This window comes from Neodiprion pinetum, chromosome 1, assembly GCF_021155775.2.
Source record: "Neodiprion pinetum isolate iyNeoPine1 chromosome 1, iyNeoPine1.2, whole genome shotgun sequence".
Taxonomy (NCBI): Eukaryota; Metazoa; Arthropoda; class Insecta; order Hymenoptera; family Diprionidae; genus Neodiprion; species Neodiprion pinetum.
Genome location: NC_060232.1, coordinates 1,550,753 through 1,574,928, shown reverse-complemented (window position 1 = coordinate 1,574,928; position 24,176 = coordinate 1,550,753). Strand labels below are relative to the sequence as shown.

Here is a 24,176-nt window from a genome sequence, read left to right as displayed (position 1 = left end):
TATCTGAACAATCTGCAGGTACGTACATACCTGTCGCCTCGTGCAAGAGTCCGTTTATATTATTCAAAGTAACGGTACGCGATATGAAAAACCTGAGTTACACAGCTCGTGTGCATTACAGGTATCTTTTATACAAGTGTATAGCTACGCTTGTGTAAACAGCTTGCAGCTTGAACGTCTATATCAATAATCAGCGATCAATGCTGTGTTTTTTTCACGTTCTTCGCGACGAGAACAAATAAATTAAATACCGAATAACAAGTAGATAAAAAAAACTCTCGTACACTGTACGCACGACGCTTGCGTTGCACGTTTGCAACATATAAAATCTTGATGAATTATTTTCAACGGGAAAGGTTGAAAAGCGAAACGATTAAGGATATTTATTTCCACCGGGAAGTCGGACAGTGTTTAAAGGTAATTTATAAATACAATTAAACGCTATAAATTTTTATTTCTGTACAGTGTTTATTTGTTCGTTTTATGCCTCGATAAATCAAAGAGAAGTTGAATACAAATTGAAGAAACGGTTAAAAAAATTAACATTCGTCTTGATCCGGCACCCGCTTAATTAATTATTCAGATTCGCATTATACTTTTTTACTTTGTTCAAGATACAGACGACGCAGCTACGTCTGCTTCTACTTTCGTTTGTTCAATATTGTTAAATCGTTATTACTACATGTATATTACGTGTTGTTATTATCGTGCAAGAGTAATGAATTATTCTTAACGTTGTTACATTATTACGAGTAACGTTAAATTTTATCGATCAGCTATATATGTCAACATTGTTATTAATAATACCGCTATCATCGCTATTACGATTGAATTATCGGCGTGTAATTGTACAATAAATCGACGATAAAGAGACTGCACCTAATTGTACAAATTTCCTTGGTTACGCAGCTGCGGGTCTATATTACTATAAAATGATTATTACCAAGTTTACATACTTGCGGTACGATTATACATGTATTTAATTATTTACGTAGACGAGACGCGCAAGATAAGGAATCGACAAATTTTACAATTTGAGTCTGCAGCTTTTTTTCGACTCCGTTTTCGCGTCATCGACTTCGGTCATTATTATGTCATGAGTGTATAACAGATAATATGATTATACTGCGGCATAAACTGATGCGGAAAATTTACGTAATGCGAGAAAAACAGTCCATTCAGCCGGTGTGTTCACTTGTGACAATTTATACGGCTGCGCCAAGCGTTACGTCGATTGATTAATAAACAATAAAAAAAAAGTACGAAAAAAAAAAAACTATTATAAATTTGAAAGAAAAAAACGTTATAGTTGACGTCGCACGCACGCGTGCAGCCATCGTACGAACCGTGTAAATATTATACATCCGTGACTGTAGTTGTATTAATGTATGTCTGTATATTATTCGAATTTGTCGTAGTAACATTAGATTTAGTTTTTATTTGAAACGAATAATCTGAATCGCTGCGAACCCGCAGGCGGATTTACGACGAGATGCATTTAAATATCCATATCGCATAGTTTTACAATTATATGTGCCAGTGAACTTTTACAGCTAAAAACAAGTGTTACGTGTACAATATCATAACATTGCGTAACAATGATATCGTCGAGAAATTGATTAACGGCGAGAAGAAATATACAAAGAAAAGTATTCATTGCACAAATATGAAAATATGTACGTCGTATATCTGTATTTGTATAACGTATGATACTGAAACATTAATATGATAGTATAACGGGTGATAAAATAATAAGCAACTATAGTCTCTTTAATCGCGAACATAATACATGATGGATTATTTGCGTTTGTTCTCCGTATATTTTGCATGCGACGTCTCTCGCGTATTTTTGAGAGCGCGTAAATTAAAAATCGCGCATTATATCCGATGTCTTTGCCAGCTGACAGACAGTTACATAAATCGCAGTCATTGATAAGTTGGACCGCGTACCTCTGTCAAATTATGTATTGAAGTTTCTTTTTTCTTCCTCGTTTCTGTTTTTTTTTTTATTTTTTTTTATTTTTTTTTGATTCTCTTTCTCTCATAATTATCGCACAGTCAATGAATCGTGAGCCGCACGATCGTTATTTCGCACACATGGGTACAATGATTATTTACCGACTGTAATTTTCACAATCACTACGTACATCGTTATAGGTATGTAATACATACGTACATGTGGAAATATAGTGATTAGAGCGTTAGAGTCAAAACGGCGGGCGGGAGAAAGAGGGGGGTGGGGGGGTTACACGATTTTGATCAGTAAAACTAGACACGAGTCGTTTTTCTATATTTTCTTCGGCTGTACTATCAATTACCATGTATTATATATTATATTATATAATCATTAGGCATTATAACACATATAATATATATGATAATCATTAGCGTAGCTTTTCCTGTAGTAAAATATTATTATTAATGTTATCATAATAATCATTCATCATTTATTATTTATCATTAAACGTTACTATAATTAATCTTAACCGTAACAAAGTACAATGTTAAATCGGACGCTGTAGTTATACTGCACGGCACAGAATGCAAAGACGCGACTTACCGGCTGACATCGCATTTTCGCAATATTTCACTTTATTTCAGTTATCAAGTTAAATGTGATTATTTATGGGTATATAGGTATACCTGTGCATGTTGCAGGTGTACGTACATACATACACACGTACGACGGATTAAAAGCTAGTCGATTAAAAGTATAGAAGGGTATCGAGGCAAGGAATCCAGCGGCGAGAATATGTACATGAAAAACAAAAAGGGAAAGAAAATGAGATTAAAAATAATAATTAAAAGAAAAAAAAAAGAAAAGAAAACAGGCGCAACGAGGGAAGAAAAATAAAACCAGCGTCGATCGTTTTAAGTACGTACCTGCACCTTGTAAAAGGACAAAATTATAGTACGTTGTGCTGTTGCAATTTGCAATTATAAAAGTAACGCGAGAACCACAATTACTGTTACAGATCTTTTTTAATGTTCTGCCCAGTTGATTAATTTATATTTTATATAATATGCACGTCGGATCGGCGCTGCAATAAAAATAAAAAAAAAAAAATAAAAAAAGAAACGAAGTGAAGCGTACATAAAAGAAAATCATCCAACATGGTCGTTTCTAATAGGGTATATTTATATTATACCTGCTCCGCATTTTGCGTGCTGCAGTGTTGAGAATAGTTTAATATTATTACTGTGCTAACGTTATTATCATTATTATTATTATTATGACCACTATTATGTAACGAATTACACGCGATTTATGTATCTTTATATATACGTGTATAATATATGAGAATAAAAATATAATATATCCATATACATATATGTGTGTAATATGTAATACGGGAAGGTAATAATAGTCATGTCATTATTCCTGAGACCATATAATAAAGCGCTAGAGCGCGTTGCGTCTTTGTAATATAACATATATGTATATACACATCTAACGACGATGGTTATAATTTATATTTACCCAGAACGCACACGCACGCGTGATATATGTGTTTAGGCATTTGCGGAAACGCGTGCTTGGCAAAAAAAAAATCTTCGTTAGCTTTTCGTTCCTTTTTCTTTTTCTTTTTTTTTTTTTTTTTTTTTCATCGACATTTCAATACTGCGCGTGTATACGTAGCGCGGTTATTTATTACACCGAGGATTGTGTGTGTTACACAGAAATTCACGTAATTACTTGATACAGTCTAAGAGTGATGCTATGTGTAAAAAAAAGAACAAAGTAAATTTGATAAAGGGAAAAAACGACTTCAACAGTTCTGTTAGTATTGTTTTCAATTTTTGATTCTTTTGGCTGTCAGTACTTATAGCTTACAATAAAAATTTGTTTTTAAAAACACCAAAAATTCACGAGGATAATAATAGTAAGGATAATTGGACGCGATGTAGTTTAAATAGAATAAAACGAAGAGAGAAAATCCAACGAAATATATTAGATAGATGTTTAGATAAGTTCATGCTGACTTTTTATTTTTGCTTTTCTTTTTTTCTCCGCTACACATGGAACGCGTAAATACGTACACGTTCATCTATGTGTATAGACTAATAATAATTTTACAATTAATCACTTTAAAGTAATTTTCTCGTCCGAAGTCGTATATATATATATATATATATATATGTAGTATCACCTAATTAAAGACGGATAAATATAAACAGGATGGATACGAACTATCGCTTAATGCATATATCATTGATTAAACCGTGTTTCATTACTATTTCAGTTTACAACATTCTTCGTATTATTTTCAAATCCGCAAACAAGTCTCAAAAGAACAAGCAGCCTGAAAACCGCAGCGTCGCAATCGGGGGGTAATAGAGGGGGGAGAAGGAGAAGAAGGGAAGAAAGGCTTCGAAACGCGTCTGTTTTTTAGACACGATTCAAAATTCGATCCGCCAGTCGATATCGCGTTAAAGTGAATCGGGAAAGTTGATTCGTAGAAGAGGAAGAATTAAAAACAAAAAAAAATCACTAATTTTTCGAATTTCATGTAAGTTGGGGGATGAAAATGCCTATCGCGTATCCACCTCGCATTTTATACATATATATATATACACACACACACACACACGTACGTTCGTACGTCTGTCTGTATGTACGTATGTGTAATTATACGTACCGCGCTGAATCTGAATAAACGAGCTTTATATAAACACACGGATGTGGCGATCGAGGGAATCGGCTTAGTTATAATACCTGTGAAACCAGTTTCCAGTATTTTTACTAGGTCTCACTTTCGCTCGTGCATGGCCGAAGGGAAGAGCGTCGTCGTCGTCGTTTTTGTCGAGCGAACGAATCGAGAACCTAACCGAACCGAATAGAACCAACTAACGAACGGGGTCACAGAGTAAGTCTCGATATCGAGGAGCCGAGATCCCCGCTGCAGCAAATCCCGACTAAACAGCTCTGATCGTAAGCCCGGAGACACAGCTTCGCTGCGGAGTACGACGTACGTGCATCGCTACTGCTCCGTATAACGAAATCATGCCTCTGTGTTCCTAGATTTGCATGTGTTGCAAGTTTTTACGATACATCGAGCGCGCGCGCGCGCGTGTGTGTGAATTGAACGTAATTACGGTATGTTCTGATATGTATTAAAAGAAAGTTACGCAACAGCAACGGAACAGCGGTAAAGATTGTTGTGTATAAAGGCGGATTGAAGGAGAAATAAAAAAAAAAAAAAATTAAAAAAAGAAAACAAAGAGACTTTACAAACCTTTCCGTCTCCTCGCGACTTTTTCGTAGTATCTATTCAAATTTTTCTCGCAATCGCAATAATGGAACAGCATTTTTTTTTCCAGTCATCCCGTGCGTTCGTATCCGTTTTTGCATAAATTATTTGTGAAAAGATAAGAAAAAGAAATTCAGTCGAGAGATTAAAAGATTCCCTTCGTATCTCTTTATTATACATGCCTACGTATGGTATTTAATAGCGCAGTGACGTAAAATGCAGGTTTCATGCTACAGTCTCTCTCTTTCTCCCGCACACACAGCAAGTAAGTAACTAAGTAAGTTAGTAGATACATACATGGTTAAAACATGACGGTGATAATTCTAACAATAATCAAGAATACGAATGGTTGATTCGTTTGAACGGGGCAACGGAACGAAGTTCAGGCTGCCTGCCGGTGTGCGTCATCGCCTCTATGTACGTGCGCGCACCATACATACGCAAACATCTGGAAGAGTTGTGTTGCAGCGTCGGTTCCGTGTTTTATAAACCGTCGAGAATGTGTTTAAAGGTTGCACAACCGTATTAGCGTATCTATATCTATACATACCCGTATACGTATAGTATATATGTATGGTACATGTATACTGCATGCGTATCATTATCGTCATCATCTTCCCACCCCCCTCTCTTTTTTTTTTTTTTGTTTCGTTTGGAAATTTCATTTATTCAGCAATATAATTTTTTCATCATATTTATTTATTTTTATTTATTTCTTGCTTTCTTACTTTTATTGTTAGATAAATTTCACTTCGCTTCATCAAATCACTTTTCATCTGTTCAAACTTACAACAATATTATCATAATAATATAAGTATGTATGTTATACGTATAATGTAACTTATAGGTTCAGTATCATGGTATACACCGTACAGTAGTAGAGTATGCATGTAAATCTAAAATGAAATGTGTTCACAGCCACACATTAATATACACAACAATCTCGATGCTGCTGTTTTTATTTAGTTTTTTTTTTAATTTTTTTTTTTTTTTTTTTTGTTTTCCAACTTTTTTTCTTTCAAATTTGTTTATTTGTTTTCAGTTGTTTCGTCTTTTTCTTCGGTTTTTGTATGATTTTTTTTTTTACGCCGTTCGCCATTTTACAAGTCTTTTTTGTGATTTTTTTTTATTCTCCGCATTTCTTTTTTTCTATCCAGCTCTCGAGCATGACGATCATTATTATTATTATTATAATCTAATATTATATACGTATTTTGTGTAAGTATGAAAGTGTTTGTGTGTGTATCATTTGCATCCCCATGCAATATTGCAAAGTAAACAACATCGTTTTTACGTCCCATTCAGGAATCATTTGAATTACTGAAATCGGAAAAAAGAAAAAACAATAATACACCTCCCATTATTTTACCAATAATTCTTATATTATCTCAAACTGCACGACTGTTTCCTTCCAAAATTTTTGGCCAAAGTTTATACCGTACTTTTATATTACGCAACATCTCTTATATTTTTTCACTCTTTCAAACAAATCATCCGAACATCTACCTGCAACGTTTTTTCTTACCAACTTTTTTAATTCGATCAAGTGTACTTCGCTACAGTCTTCATACCTATAATAGTATTAATTTTTCTCTTGTAATGTAACGTATAGTAATACAACATGTACTTTCAATTCACCGCGGATCATAAGAGGGGAAAAAAAAATAAAAAATAAATAAACCACTCTCAATCACCGCGTATCTTTTTATGCAAAGAATATTTTTTTTTTTTCATTTATACTTACATTTCCGCGTTACCTATACTATGTACTCTTATCTTATCTCATGTTTCATCGGAATGACTTCGAATATTATATCAATTTTGTCATCTTCGTATATCCTTTACCCCCCCTTTTTTTTAATCGCGCCTGTGCAACGTCTTCGAGCTGTGAGTCAAACGTGTGTGTCTTCTCTGTCTGTCTCTCTCTCTCTCTCTCTCTCTCTCTCTCTCTCTCTCTCTCTCTCTCTCTCTCTCTCTCTCTCTCTCTCTCTCTCTCTCTCTCTCTCTCTCTCTCTCTCTCTCTCTCTCTCTCTCTCTCTCTCTCTCTCTCTCTCTCTCTCCTCTGTGTCTGTGTGTGTAATGAATATACATATATAATACGCGTGGTGAAAGAAAATTCGAATAAAGAAAAAAACAATTTACTCCGTATCGTTATACATAAAATGTAATATATTTGTACAGGTATAATATATATATATATACGTATATTAAGGGACCTGCACTAGTAATTCTCCTACTTATATACATATATCTATAATACACATATGCATATATATATATATATATATATATATATATATACACATATTACACATGCATACAGAGAGACACATGCATATATAATATATATGTATGTGTGTATAGATATATGGTTGACAACACTGAAATTATTTATGATATACGTTCAGTTTTTATAGGCACAGCACACTGTCTTTTAAAGAGTTCTCAACGATATTAATATTAGGATATTATTAGATTTATTATTCATTCGTGACTTGTTATCGTTATCCATATTAATATTGTTTGCGTGGGTTTTTTTTTTTTTTTTTCTCCTTTACGTTCAATTTTCAATTCTCTTTCTTTAAATCTTCTTTGACGTTTGCTTTGCTCGCGTTTATTCTCCATGTTTTTCAAACGTATATACGTATACTATATGCTTTCCTTATATTATGTGTATATACATGTACATATATATATATATATTTATATATATATATATAAATGTTTATCCATAAGTGTAATTATTCATTTCATGTATTTTTTTCGGATTTAAAATGAAAACGAAGTCAAAAGATCGTGGAAAATTATTATCTGTACCTGCATACTCACTCTCCCTCTCACTCTCTGTTTCTCTCTCTCTATCCCTCTCTCATCATTATTAAATTTACCATATGTATGTGCCGCAAACGGTGCCTTCAGAAATTTTTTTTCCCTTTTGTTTTGCCTCTTATGTTCAAACAACGAGTGATTACACAATATAATACCGTATTACCGTACCTACGTTACATTAATATATTTCACGATCACTTTTCAACCCGGATACCCCCCTCCTCTGCCCTGATCAATCTTTTCAACATCTTACAAAACGTTAAATTAAAAAAAAATCACATATCGCGCGAATCAACGACAGTTTCAATTCATTTGTCAATTTTACGTGATACAACGTTCTTATTTTTTTTTTGTTTTTTTTTTGTTTTTAATTATTTTTTTGGCAACTTGAACCGTTTCCCTGCACGTTTTCATCGCGTGATCGATCGATGCTCGTATATATTTATATAATTTATAATTTTCGACTCTATTTACGCGTATCGTACATATATATATATATATATATATATATACATATGAGAATCAAGCGACTACGGGAGAAAACAGATTTCGATTACAAACGAAAGAGAGGTGAGAAGAAGAAGATAAAAATAAAGGTGGAGCAAGTGTTTTCGTTTTTTTTCTTTTATTATTGTTCTTTAAATAAAATAAAAAATTGTAACAATAGATTTGTCGTCCACACTGTTAAATTTGTACCGTTATACGATTATCTTTACCATCTTCTTCTCATCGTCTTCTTATTCTTCGATATATATATATATATACATATATAATGTTTATAATAATATGTATATATGTATAGTCTCAGTTTAACACGTATATTGTCCTTACGATAACATACCACATGTATATGCAAACATATGTGTAAATGTGTTTTAAACAAGAGGAGGTGGTGTTGGTGGTGTTGGTGGTGAAAAAGAGAAAAGGAGAATGACCCGTGAAAAATAGAGAACGAAAAAGTTTACAAAACAAACAAAAAGAAAGGAATAAAGAAAGGAACGAAATGAAAAAAAAGAACAAAAATACACCGCACAGAATACGATTATTATATATCGTTGACGACGACGCGATTGCTATATTTACGGTATAATAACGAGGGTCGATGCACAACCAGCGACGTTGCTGGAAAATATAATAACGCAGCGGCGGCACGATGTACAGTATAATCGTCGACTGTAATCGTACCGTTATCAAGGGGTGTAAGAAAGTTTGGATTTTTCAAAGGATGATTACGACGATGACAAATCTGACACGTTCTTGCCGTTGCCGTTGCTGTTGCTTTTGCTGCTGTCGTCGTCGTCGTCGTCGTCGTCGTCGTCGTTGCTGCTGCTGCTGCAACTGGAAATTTCAGCGTGGACGAGGCAGCGGCGTCGGCGGTATAATAATAATGATAATAAGCAGTCGTCGACGCGATCCGATCGTCGTTTCGAGGCCCTCCGTCGGCGATGTCGCATCACGAGGAGCACGCCATCCAGGAGTTGCAGGAGCAGGTGTAGCAGGCCGGTATAACGGGGGTGTAGTAATATCCGTTCGCGGCGTAAACGAAGGTGGCCGGCGGTCCGGGTGGGGGTGGTGGTTGATGCTGATTGATAAGCCGTTGCTGCTCCTCGCAGAATACCTGACACGCGAGATTTTTAATAAGCGCCAACGTCTGCCGCCGTTCGTGTCCCATAAGACATACGGTCGACTCCTCGACGACGTTGTAAAGCAGCATAAGGTACTCGTACTTGAGACCCTCTTCCTGAGGTCCGACGAAGTGATTCCAAAGGTAATTCTCGAGCTTCATCCTCTGCTGGGCAATGTCCGGAAAGTCTATGAAGAATCTCGAGCACATGTATCGCTCGAGGGTCTTTATGTAGTCCGGCTGCGAGGCCCGGTACAGTCTGACAAGCAGGTTGCAGTACTTTAGAAGACCACCGCCCCTTATCTCCTCCGGATGCCTCGTCGATATGAGTTTCTTGTGAAGGTGGTAAAGGGCCTCCTGAAAATCACCGTAAACCGACTCGCCTACGACGGTCGGATAAAAGTTTTCCCCGATCGGCAGTTCGCTGCACTCGTAGAACAACAGCAGCGAGTCCAACACGATCTGAAACGAGTCTACGGAGAACTCGAACTGCCGCCTCATGGTGTCGACGAATTTCAACTCGACGTTTCTGTGACCCCGGGAATTCCCCAGCGATATCAGCGACCACCTGTCACCGTCGTTGTTCACCTTCACCATCTTGCTCACGTAGGCCTCCTTCAGGCTGCACGTAGTTATGCGTTTTCGGCTCACACCCTCCGGCAGAAGGTCGAGCAGCGAGCTCAGCACCGCGGCCTTGACCTTGTCGTAATTCCTCCCGCTCGATAGCTCGACGGCGAATATCAGGTCCAGGTCGTTGTAGGGCTGGGACTCGGTGGCCAGGACGTGGGAGGCCGCGCCGCCGTTAAGCCTTATGTCCCTAACCCTCATTCCGGCGCCCCCGTTGCTCGGATCGGCCTCGAGTTTGCTGCGCACAACGGTAACCAGATCCCGTAGCTGAACCTCGAGAGTCGGGAAATTTCCTCTCCCGTGTATGCCGACGACCTCGTTCATCACGTCGTTCAATCGTCGAACCTGCTCGAAACTCAGGACGGCGAGTCGCTGCTGAGGGTCTTGACACTCCGGCGCGTTGTTCGTGGTCAAGTTCCTGTTGTTGCTGTTGCTGTTACTCTTGCCCTCGTTGCCGTTGTAGATGTTGTTGTTAACTTGGCAAAGGGACTCCATCATGGTTACCCGCTTCTGGCGTTCCTCGCCGATGTAAAGTGAGCCACACTGCAACAGGCAGAGCACAAAAAAATTTCGTCACTATTTATCTCTCGCAAATGTTCGATACAGTCTACGATCGCAAACACACCGAATATCGTATCAAGGCATCAAAATCAAAAATAAGTTTTGCATGGAAAGTTTTTTACAACATTACTCAACGGGTTATACACCGATATAACGATCAACGATCGTTCAAACTTTCGGGGGTAAGGTCGAATCCGTATGCAGGCCGCTGAATTTGTAACACAAAACAGTACGAACGTAGCGTACGGGATAACGTGACATCGCGATATGACGAAGAGAAGAGTCACCCGTAATGCTAGGTGCAAATTTTACGCGATTTTAAAAACACGTCGAGATCACGAGAGTCTGCACAGGCTTCTCTGTTCGATCCGCAAGTACAATCCGTACCACTTGTTTGCGCAATCTGTAGGTAATATAGATATACGTAATGAATGTACCCAACTACGTGCAAAAACGTAAATAACTTTCACTTGAAGCGTTCACCCCCGTTGTACGAAGAAAACGAATAACAAGAGGAAAAAATAAATAAAAAGTTTATATTGCAAAAGTTTCAACCACGCGTCGCAAAACAATTTTTAAATACATTACATACGTATTATAACACAGTACCTATATATCGTAACTTGTAAATTCCTCCGTATCACGGAAACCTTTTCTCAACTCGTTGTATGTAACGTGTTAATGCAAACGTCCGGGGGGGGGGGGGGGGATATAAATTTACAACGCACAAAATTGAATCGACGCAACACGTGATATGCAGTTGCGGTATACAAGTAACACTTGCGCGGGACGATAACTGCACGATTCGCACATCGGTGAACGATAATTTAGAAAAAACGATATCACCTGCATCTGTGCACCGTACACGTATACATATACGTGTATACGTATATGTATATCAGAGAGAGAGCTGACTGACGTCTGCGTCGTTCGCGACAACAAGTCAAACGTCGATTGACTCACTGACTGACTGACTGACTGACTGACCGACGACCGACTGCCAGAGAGTGAGACAAAGTGCAGCGGTAAACGTCAAACTACGATGCAGCGGAGTATTGGCAGAGGCAGCGGCAGGATCGAGTGAAAGGTGTCGGGTGTATAAGAGGTATACGCAGAGGCAACTGGTAACCGACTACCGTATCACCGCGGAGTCGAGAACAGCTGCGAACCTCCTCGAACGTGCCAGAAGCGGTAAGCGCGGCGACCTCTGGGCGAGACGCGAAAGTAGAATGGAGCGGATTCAGCTCGTGCCGAGTGGAAGCGAGGGGAGGAGAGGAGAGGAGAGGAGAGGAGAGGAGAGGAGAGGAGAGGAGAGGAGAAGAGAGGAGAGGAGAGATGGATCAACGCACGCAAAGAGCCGCCTGCACGGCGCGCCGCTCAATCGACGCAACACCCGGCTACCGATGACGTCACACGACAAGGGAGAAGGAAAGCCGCGGGGGCGTATCGAAACTGCGTGACTGAGTTACTGGGTATAAAAAACCAAAGGAGGGAACGCGGGGGCGTCTCGGATGCTTCGCCGTGTGCGCGTGTCCGCGTGTCGCCCTTCCCGAGATGATGTACGTACAATTTACCCGAGGTGGGTGTACGGACCCCTAATTATACACCTGTCTCTCTGTCTCTGTGTGCGTGCAAACGTTCGTACGTACCACTTGGTCGTCAGCGTTTATACACGCCCACCTTCGATTACTCTCTCCTTTTCCTTCTTCTTCCTCCTTCGCTTCTTGGAGAGTTTGGACAGGGAGAAACGATGATGTGGTAAGGGTGAAGAAGAAAGAGGGGGACGGAGAGGGGTTATATCGACCCGGGAACGAGCAGCTGGCTACGTTACTGTTATACCTACAACCTGCACCAACGCCTGCGACGTACTACCCGGTACGTTGTACACGTACATTATAAACTCGTCAATCGCCCGACGACTGCATTTAACGCAACTCGTAAAACGGTGTCAATATCCATTCATGCGCAATCGATGAATTACTAAAGTATTACGTCTATTCGCTCTACATCTACACGCGAAACGGAACGGTGTTTTCGTCCATTTAACGTCCGGCTGAAACCTCCTTTATCGCTATCTTGTTAATAGTCTTCCATAGTTTTCTAGGTCTCGAATGATTCTTCTCTCTCCGCGAGTCGAGTACTTCAAGTTGTAAAAAAAGTGTGCTACAATTGCCATCGGGACATATTTTTTTTTTTTTTTATTGAAAACAATTACCTGTTTTGGAATAGTGGCGTTCATATTTAATCGTGGTATTAAATTTTGCCACGGATAAAGTGAACGGACCAAACTCATACACACGTCTTTCTATGAAACTGTAAGGGGATCGTCACGATTGCAAACGTCAAATCTAACACAACGAAAGGGTTGGATACAAGTATGTATAATGTGAGGATCGTTCGCGAGCGAAATTCTACTTGCTTATACGTAACAAAGGTCATTCTTGAATGTATCCGTCGCGTGGAATTCTCACAGCCGTAGGTATACGTTATGCCTTCTGGCTGGAACTGTACGGCATGGGTGAATTATGGAGGCGGTTTGTCTTCTTCGATTATTCACGATAGGTGGACTCGGAGAGTTGACTTATAGCTGCTCGTCGAGAATGCTATACATACTATAGTAACACGATACGTGCGAGAAACGATAATGCTCCGATAAGTTGAATTTTACCCCGTTGTCAAAATAGAACGAGACGATGTTCCGTTAATTAAAATCCCCTACGATACTACAATATTTTATATCGTACGTATGTGATAGTTGCGAAAACTCGTGCTTGAAGATACGTTTACTTGCAACACGTTTACTTACAATAAATGTTTGACAAAATGGGCAATTATTCTTAAAATCCGAAATATCGTACAAGTTTCTACAAAAACAGACGTTGTCCGATAAATCTGTTTTTTTCATTCATTAGTTACGTACAAAAGAAATCGTACTTTGACGTCTAGAATCCAGACTCAAAATTCGTGTTGACCGGTGTAATCGACGCGTTTACCACAGTTAGATTAACGTGTACAGATACCATATAAATTATACTGTCGGCAAATTAGTTTCTTCAATTCGACGAGTATATCGTCGTGTTCCGTGATCGATTGAACTTCGTTACATACAGCGAACAATTAGCGACAATACTGCAAGGGCATCTGCATACATGAATAAATAAATAATAAATAAAACATACATGAAATGGCAGTTATAACCAAAGGCAGACGATAGTAGAACGACGCTCGGAACATGTGTGCAATCTATTATAAAATACATACACGCGTGTACGATGGAATACCGGCGCAAAGTTTCACTGCGATATTCGCGACGGACTCAATTATTAATTGCAAACTGTGTATACCAATGAATAACCGGTTCCCAGGTATTTACTCTTTCGTTGGAAGTAACATATTCAACTATATGTGAGACAAGTTTGACGACAAAAGTTACCGTGCAAAATAATGTATGGTTTGTTGAACCCACAAAAGCTGCCGCTAATACTTTCTTCCCACAGTTCAGCGGCGATCGGAGATATGATTGCCTTCTGGATGCGGTAATGTAAGAAATACGTGTAAGATGTAATATACTGGCCATTAACGTTACGTACAAATCGTACAATAACTGTCGATTGCAAAGTTGAAAAATTCGACAACTAACAACGAATGAGATCAAAGTAATTAGGTGTGAAGGGGTAAAGGAGGAAGTTTAAGAAGAGGCGATGAGTAGTAGCGCGTAACGTGTATAAAACACTTGTGTAGTATATGGATGGTCTCAGGTGCAGGTTGCAGAGTGAAAACGAAACGTTGATTTGTTCTGTTGGATAAGCGCGTCGTGTACGGTATGTACAACAAGTGCGAGAAGGTTGAAGGAGAAGGAGAAGGAGGATAAGGAGGATAAGGAGGAGAAAGAAGATAAGGTGTAGTGACACGCACGCGGTGTTAATCGTATAAAATATGCACATCGTAATACGAAAGGAGGTCACGTCCGCGGAATGCCGAAGGATGTCCCAGTTGTTCCCGGGTCGTCGTACTGCATTATAAATACATAAATGCACACATACATGTGTATATAAGTAGTGCATGCGTCGTAAATTACAATTTCATACATTTTATAATATTAACGACACTACACCATGTACTGTATCAAAAACATGTTCCATTTTTCTTTTTTCAAAATCCAAGTCGACAACATTGTTTAAAATGACGAAAGAAAGATGCTGTCCAAGATTGAGCTCTTGATATTAATATTTATAGGTGCCTCGTCGCGATTTTATATTTCCCATTTAAATGACGTGGGAAACATTTGTTTTGAACTTTGGAATTTTACAACTAGTCAACGCATTAGTGTACTGATACGACCGGAACGTATTTTTGCAGGGAATTGAATGCCTTACAAAAAAAAGACTTTCATCGTTTTGTGATAAATCTCGTTTACAAAAGTTATTCAAAGTCAAATGATGTTTAAGGACTTCGAATAACTTTTCAAGGAATCGATTTATCACATAATGACAAGAATCTTTTTCCGTAGAGCATTCAATTACCTAAAAAAATACGTTTTGGACTTATCAGCGTCAGAATGTTTCCCAGCTGTTGCTCTTGTTACGCCTACGGGAGTCACGACTTCTGACCTGTCTTAACGCAAAATCTGACTGCTGTCCTAAAATCTTCGGAGTGAAAAATCACCAAGCTGCAGTGAAAACTGCGCAACTTCAAATCGAGTGAAATTCGGAGTGAATAAATATTATTGGCTCCAAGAGTTTGAAGTTGAAAAGTTCACTCTCAGAGAGTGACTATTCAGGCCCATCGTGTTCCATTTCACTTCGAAATCGCGGGAACGTGTTTCTACCCTGTATATACGTATAAAAAATATTACACTGCAAGATTAATTAGTCCCATGCAGTTGCTGCGTGATTTTCGTAAAGTATAAAAAGCAGGGGAGGGGACGAAGCGAGTCGCTGTTGGAGGTGTGAGAGAATAGTCGGAGAGGAGGAAAGGAAACCCTGCATATACCCCAGGAAGAGCTACGCGTTGTGACCTTCGCGAGGTTAGCCCTTGAGGGCTTCGCGCCGCGAGAACCATGTGAGAATTTTATTTGCTTCTTATTTTTGTCAACTTGACTTCCATTCCTCTGATCCTTTCACTTCCATTCGATTGTCAAACAAATCGTTTCCGCGTAATTGGAGGTGCGGGTGGGTTTTCAGTATTTTTACACAATATTGCAATATGTATAATTAATATCATATATATATATATATATATATATATAAAGCTTCTTGCAACGTAGAGAAAACAAAAATACTACTTAGCGTTATAATATTCCTGCACACAATTTATCACATATAACATACATGTACACACGTCTACATCTACGTCGTGCACGTATGTCATTTATCGTCGCCATATTTATAACCTGCTAAAATAACACACAACACGTGTGTATGTATATTATAAAGATAGATAGTCGGCGAGTGAAGGTAACGGAACGGCAGTGCAGAGATAACGAAAAAGCACAATCTCTCCATTTCTGAATTACAGTAGTCCTATCTCTGTAATTCTATGCGCCCGCACGTGCATGCGTAGGCGTATGTGTGATACGGTGATACGTGTATACCTGGTATAAAACGTCGAAGCATGCGAGGCTTTCATGTTCACAACCCGTGCGATTCAATTTGCGCACGCGGTTCTTCCTGTAAGGTGGCAAACAGGCGTCGTCATTCATCGGGCAACGACGATTATCGCACAATTCGCACATCAGACGCCATTGGCGTCACGGTACCTGTGTTTGGTATAACGAACATACGGCAGGTTCGTACAGCGTCACAAACTGTGTATTTGCAAAGTCGATTGGTAAAGCAGACGAGATTTGAAACAAGTAACGTTAACGTCACGAAGAAACATCGGAAGAGATATTCGTTACTTTTCATGCAATTTTATAACGAGTTTCAGCGAGTTCGCTTTTTCAAAATATGACCATGTTTCGTCAGTCACGATTTATTTTACTTCGGAACAATTCTAAGGCGGGCGCAACAAGTTAGGATTTTTCCGCAAATTCATATTCTTTCTGCGATCACAAATTGAGCATGAAAAATTCGAGCACCTGTTTGCCTAGCTTTCCTTTTTCTCATCCTCACTCTTCTAACTTCATAATTATTGAGATATACTACGAGTAAACAGGATTTAGAAAAGACAAAATTTTCGAAATTTTTTTATCGTGTGAATAAATAATTTCTTTTCTTTTTTTCGTCAAGTAAAATATACACATAATATAATATTTAGGCAATTGTCATGCGCGGAAGTAAATATAACTCGTATGCAAAATGTATACAACTTTCGTACATTAGGCATCGTATCATGACCTTAACGATAATCGATGCAGATAAGTCGGAAGGTTTGCACGCGGCTATATACGCCATACGTATTATTATAACACACGATACGTGTACATTATCAGATATATTCGTGTGACAGGTGAAGTTCTGCGCCACAGCTGTGTGTGACGTAACAATAATTAATACAGCCAAGTTTATTTATTATAATCTACACGCGGTGTCTGATACACGTAGAAAGTGAAAACTGAGTTCCTCGTCGTCGCCTCTGCGTTGCTGCTTTATTCGTTTTGTACTGACCCGTTTCTACATTAATATTGCTATTATTATATACACGCACATAAAATTACTAACAACGTATTAGCGACTTGATACTTCAATTTAATTTTTTCTATTTCCTTTCTTTTTTAAACACATTTCGGCTTATTGTGTAAATTTTTTCTCCGTCCAACATCAATTATTTATGCGATATTTTATTGCCGAAACGACGAGCGAAACGATGCCGATAACATCGTGTATCTTAATTTTGCCTTTGGTGATACCGAAATCTTAGATTCACAGCTGTTAAGCTGAAACTAGCAGCATAAGTTATAAACCAAACGTGCTTAAACTTTTTGGAAATAATAATAATAAAAAAAAAACCTTTTCTCAATCGTCTTCCTTTCAATAATAAATTCGTCCCCGAACCTCCTCAATTATTTGTAAGGCATAAATTCGTTACGCTTATACGTATGTACGTACACATACTTTTCATACATCCTGGGAAATTGAGAAATTTGTATTATTTTAACGTATCGATGTAAGAACACCGTGCAAACGTTGTGCATAAATAATACTTTATCAATCGGTTGACGAACACACTCGCACACATTTCCGTCCGTTATACAACGTCGAACTGATTATTTCACAGTTCTATCAACGAGACGTGATAAACGCGCAACGTCGTACATAGATACAAAAATTAATACATGAAAAGAAATTTCTCAATCGTTATTCAACCTTGCGCGTACAATAAATGCATCCCTGTAAAAAGGAGAGAAGGAGAGAGAGAGAGAGAGAGAGAGAGAGAGAAAATCACGGCCGCTATCTCGTGCGAGGCAGGCGGCCTTGCGCGATTTACTAAAACTGCAAACCGGAAGAGAATCGCTTTCTATCGCAAAAATTTCTCATCTCGCCCACGCAACCCCGCGTTATCCGTTACATCCATACCCACCTCCTCACTCTCCTCTTTCACCCGGCCAACACCGTCGGCGCTGCCGCAACCTACCACCTACGCGTATTCCAACGCGTGGGCGACGATTTGGGTTCTCGGCGAAAGGTGGAGGGTGGAGGGTGGGTTTCGGCGGGCTATGACGTCAGACGCGTTACAGGGGTTCACCATTCATCAGTTTGCAATTTGCTCCTTCGCCCACTTTTCGACGAACAACGGACCGGGATAATTGCAAACGGACCTGACATCGACTGATTGTTCGGTCTTGTTGTTCTTGTTATTAATATTACCATTATCATTATTATTGATATACCTTGCGTTCGACGAAGAAATCTTCGTTACCGGTATTAGGTATACGTGTAACAATGATAACCGTACAGCTGGAAACGGAGATGATAGATTCAACGTCGAGTTTGCGGATGATGTAAAAATCAATATTGAACATTCTTTTTTTGGATTACAAATCGAATGAAACGTCGAGTTATTGTACGTATGAAAAACTGTGCATTGCATATCGATGACAGTGTTAATTTTCTATTTTTTCTAATCTTTTCTTCTTCCCCGAGTTTTCGTCAATTTCATTTTTCTGCTACGCGCACAAAGCTTGCTTTTTCTTCGTCACACAACACATACCTCTGTATATACATATACTCGTACCTCAGTGGATCGATGATGGGTTATGTAACTTTGTCATGTACATAAATACATGTATAAAACTCCGACGCCACGGTATATCGTTATCATTATTATTACTATTATTATTATTGTTATCATGATAATAATCATCATCATAATCATCATTATCATCATCATCATCATCATCATTATTATTATTATTCGTGAACGTCACGCGAATCGGAAAATTTTCGACAGCGGAAAAGAGAAGATGTGGAGCTTGAGAGACTACTAACCTTGATAAAGTAGAGAAAAAAAAAGCGACAACGAAGTATGGAAGAAATTGAGATGTAAGGAAGTACGAGAGAAGATGTAACGAACATGTTTTACGAGCAAATAAAAAGAAAAAGAGACACAGAGGATTACCTTTAAATTCCTCGTTAAATCAACGTTCCAAACATTATAACTCGTTACAAAATGTAATGTAAGAGGACACATACACACAATATATATATATTTATATTACACAATGTACAATGTTATACAAAGACCGAAGTTCAAGGCACCTGGCAAGACGAGTAACAGTGTACTTAGGTGGTTGACTCTTTCGAGAGAAAATAAAAGTCTGGTGCGGTTACGCCGCTGGGGAAAGGGGAGGGGGGGCGGCGGTGATAAAACAACGTTCGCCAAACTACGAAAAATACATCACGGCAAGTAGGTATCGATGATGGCGTGCGCGTAGGTGTCAATGACACGTTAAATCAAAAGAGCGTAGTTAACGGGTAATTTTTATTTCATAGCCAGCTTCCTTCAAAAATCGTCACACGATTAAACCGTTCCAAACTTTTTACTTTCCCCCTTTCTTTTCATTCGCGCGACGCGACGTCTTACATACTTAATAACAATTATCGATCATCTCGGGGGAAAGAGAGAAAGAGAGAACGAGAGTGAGGAGAAACAAAATTTTTTGTTTTATATACCGCGCGTCACGTTATAATTATATAATCGTGTTACTCTCGTCGCGCGATAGAAGAAAAATATAATCTACACGTACGTACATATATTTTCTCTACCAGCGGTTTAAATACGATTATGATAATGACAATAATGATAAATAATGATATTTGTTTTGAAACGGTTCGTACATGTTTCCAGGTAACGCGGATTCACACGTTGAACACGACGACCTACGTTAATTGTCGCTACCATACATATGTTGTACAATAATTATAAATAATCATAACAACTCCAACGATGGCCAACATCCCTATATTTTTTAATTATTTCGGCGTTTTTTCTCTCTTCTTCTTCTTCTTCTTACTTTCCATTGTAATCTCTCGCACAAATACTCAACGGTCGTTGATCATCCGCGATGCTTCAAGTCACGAATTGTAAAATAAATCTGTATTATATGAATGGTGCGTGAGGTTGATAATAAATCTATTAACCGACACGAACTAGCAGCTCTTCTCGCTCGCCTGTATTATGAATTACAGACGTGTATTTAAATAACCGCATTACACACATCACGAGAGTACAGAGTCGCGCAATTCTCGCCTCATGGCATTTCGCTGTTACATCCGACAACGTCGTCGTGAAATCTGCGTACATCGAGCACATCGCGTAACATATTAACATGCGCGAGGAGCGTAGAGAGAATTCCGAGTCATTCAAGATCACGACGTAAATTGATCGCGTTCCGATCGTACATGACGCGTGATACATAAATAAATATCATCGGCTGATATCAATCTGTAACGTACAGTGCAACGGATGTTCCATATATAATATCTATTTGACGGAAGAAAAGACGACGAATTTAAAAATTCACGCTCGGTAATAAGAGTTGTTTCTTTTTTTTTTTTATCCCACGGGTAATCATGTCGGCGTACAATAAACGCAAGTCGTAAGCAATAACATACCTTATAAATGCGTTCGCGTTATCCGTGTACAAATGTCGGAGAATGGCCTATTTGCGTGTGGTATGACGCATATTAAACCTTTCATTAAACAATAAAACTCCGTGCTCCGATAAACAAAATTTTTTGAAAAGATATTCAATATTCAAATTAAAAGAGACTCTCTCATTGACAGGGATCTTCGTTCCTCTTTTGTGATTAAAAAAAGCAACAACGACTCTGTTCTTTTCTCTTTGACATATATGTACGCATAGGTGACACGTGATTTACGATATGTATGCGCACATGTGTAACGTACATGTACATGCGTTGCATTGACGACGGTTCCTGGCTGCTGGCTGCTGCGTCATCTCCGTGCTCCGGGTACCGTAACCAAATGACGAACGACGGAATATTTCGCTCATGTATTACGTAGAGTATGTACGTACATACATACGAACAAACAAAAAAACAAACACACATCGTCGAGTCATGCGTCTTCTATTTATATCTCTCTCCTCCCAACGTACAGGATGAATAAACCACGTGCAAAAATCTATCCACTCATATTACGCACAATCATTAAAACATTGAAATCCGTTAATCACGTTACAAACATAATACAAAGTGCGGACGACGACGAAATATTTCGCACGCCGATACCTGTCTACGCAGATATTTATTCGATCGAACGGATCCAATTTTTTGCGCTAATTGCTACACGCGCTGGGGTGTATAAAGTTGACGAACGCAAATTGACCGCTGCTGATTCGCGTGTTTGTCGCTGAGAAACGAGTAACGAGATACGACGCAGGCGTTGCTATTGTTATGGTTATTATTTAATATCGAGGAGAGATTGTTCGTTACGCGTGTACCTGTATAAATCAATTTCGCAAATCAACGTTATTACGTACACCTTGTAAGTATTATACCTGCTATTATTACACGAGCGTAGAAATCTAGAACGCGGTGACGTGAGGTTGAGGGGTGAAATGAAAATTCACCCTCGCCCTCGGCCGACAACAATTTGTACAGTGTAATTGGTATTTGTCGGGAAAATTGATCTAACGATCGTGAATTTTACCCCCGAGAGTTACCTCTGACGGTTGATTCAAACTGCAAAATTAACGATCCGGTTTGGATAGGTCCGCAGAATTACGATGTAACGTGTCTCTCCGGATTCTCTTTTACCTACCGTACAACCAAAGTTTTTCTTTTCATCCCGCAAATAATTGCTTGGTATATAAATAAGTTGAAGAGAGAGGAAAGAAAGAAAGAAGTAGGAAAAATTGTTTTAACGATAGAAAAACACCCTTGCGTTATAATTTAATCTGACCGAGCCGAAACTTTGAGGTAATGAAAGTTTTACCTTCTCCGACTTGTAACGTCGAGTAGTTTGAAGAGAAAAATTATTCATTAGCAACACAGTGCGGCAATAACGGCGACTGCGACGGCGGCGGATATAAATATTTTAACAACAAAGGTCGAGCGGCCAATTATCGCTAAGATCATAATTGCGAGTGTCGTGACTGTAAGACTCAAGGTTCGGCGCGTATCTTACACGAGGTATTGCAATTATTCTTACATACGGTATAATTAATCGGAGGAGGGTTGAAAACAAGAGGAAGTTATCACTTCGAATTATGTCGAAAGAATTGCGCGTACGCAGATATCGTCGGTATTATTGTGTGTACGATAAAAGAAAAAGAGTAACGAATAGAAAGTTGTTATCAAACGACAAAGGTGAATAAATAAATAAAACAAAGAAAAGAAAGCAAGCCAAGGTCGCGACGACGACTTTGGTTGATCCTCGTAATTTGCTTGACAGACGGAGGTAAAAATTTATTATTTCAGCAAGGGCAAGGTCGCGAAAGATAGTACAGAGGCGATATTACATCACCTCGAAGTAGTTGGTAAACGTGTTATCGCAACGATTCATGCCGCGGAAAAATCGTTGTTACGCAATTTTCCAACTTTTTGAATTTCAATGAACCGTAACGAAACGAAATATATTCACACTTTGCAATCGTACTTCGTTGAAAATCGTTGTAAAAATAAGAAAACAACGACCGTTTTCTCAAAGTTTCGCGAGGATAACGTTGCTAACTTCAATCCTCGTGATATTACTCGTATAATTATACACATATAACAAAATTATACCTTGTGTATAAATAGCAATGTACGTACAATATTTTGCAGATACTTGAAACGCTGAACGATGGTCGAACCCATCACCGGAAGTAAATATTTCCCGTCCACCGAGGTAGAAGGAAAAAAGAAAAGAAAGATAATAGTAAAAGAAAACCGTACAAGTGTCGATTTATTATTCCAAGTATCAATTTTCAAACTTTTCGTTACGCCCGAGTATAATCTATCCGGAGTATGATTATTCTGGCAATATTTGAGTGAAACGTTGTGTAATTATCTATTGACTATTATATCTTCAAACACGTAACTACCATGATAAAGTGTATTTATTTGTGTTGCGTTACACATGCAATACGATATGTTGTGTATGTATTACATACCCGCCATTAGAGTTCACAAATCGTACTTGACACGAATCCCTCGTTCAAACAACCTTAACATAACACAAGTAGGTAAACGATGCATAATCGGATCAGAGAGCGTTGTATCTTATACACATGTGAAAGCTAGTTTGAATAAAGAAAAAAAATAGATAAAAGTCTCGGCTACTCTCAAGAGATATGTATATATGTATATATATATATATATATATATATCCAGATATCCGAGGGAGGGAGAAGGGAGATGATGACGAAAAAAACAACGCGAGTCAAGTCAAGTGCTTCTCTCTCACGCAGATAAAACGCCCCCACATTGTACATAGAAACGTATAATATTCGGTACATTCTCGTGCATGTATAATATATGAATGAAAATGAAACGAGGCGAAGCGAAGTAAGGAAAGAAGGACGGAAGGAAGGAAGGAAGGAAGGAAGGAAGGAGCGAGAGAATCGAGGAGGGAACGAGACGGACTGTTCGACGTGTTTTAAACCAGTTGCGAACGAAGTTGAAAGTTCCCCCTCACTCTCCTCTCCCATATTCCTGCCTGCAGGCCTCGCAAGAGTCCAAAGACCGCAAAGTTAACGAATGGCAACGAAGCCGGTGGTGATAATTGCCAAACTAAATGTTAAGCGTACAGACACGCGTGAAGCGGTAAAAATAAAAATGAAGAAGAAAAAAATTCTTGAAAAACAAGTACATCGGATAAGTGCCTACACGCCTGTA

General features: G+C 38.6%; 2 protein-coding genes across 5 annotated transcripts in view; both read right to left on the bottom strand.

The window, feature by feature from the left end:
- Positions 1-24,176, bottom strand: part of LOC124224655 (uncharacterized) — a 40,219-nt gene that overhangs the window by 12,327 nt on the left and 3,716 nt on the right. The window lies entirely within an intron of this gene.
- Positions 6,208-24,176, bottom strand: part of LOC138190310 (terminal nucleotidyltransferase 5C) — a 58,022-nt gene continuing 40,053 nt past the window's right edge. Inside the window, exons 1-2 of one of the 2 annotated variants that reach the window (XM_046636685.2) lie at positions 11,503-12,003; positions 6,208-10,875 (exon numbers count right to left, since the gene is read on the bottom strand). In XM_046636685.2, coding sequence (XP_046492641.1) covers positions 9,535-10,830 — 1,296 coding nt within the window. In that variant the 5' untranslated portion in view covers positions 10,831-10,875; positions 11,503-12,003 and the 3' untranslated portion in view covers positions 6,208-9,534. Of the gene's footprint in view, positions 10,876-11,502; positions 12,004-24,176 lie in introns of those variants that run through there. The other variant, XM_046636683.2, reaches the window with a different exon arrangement.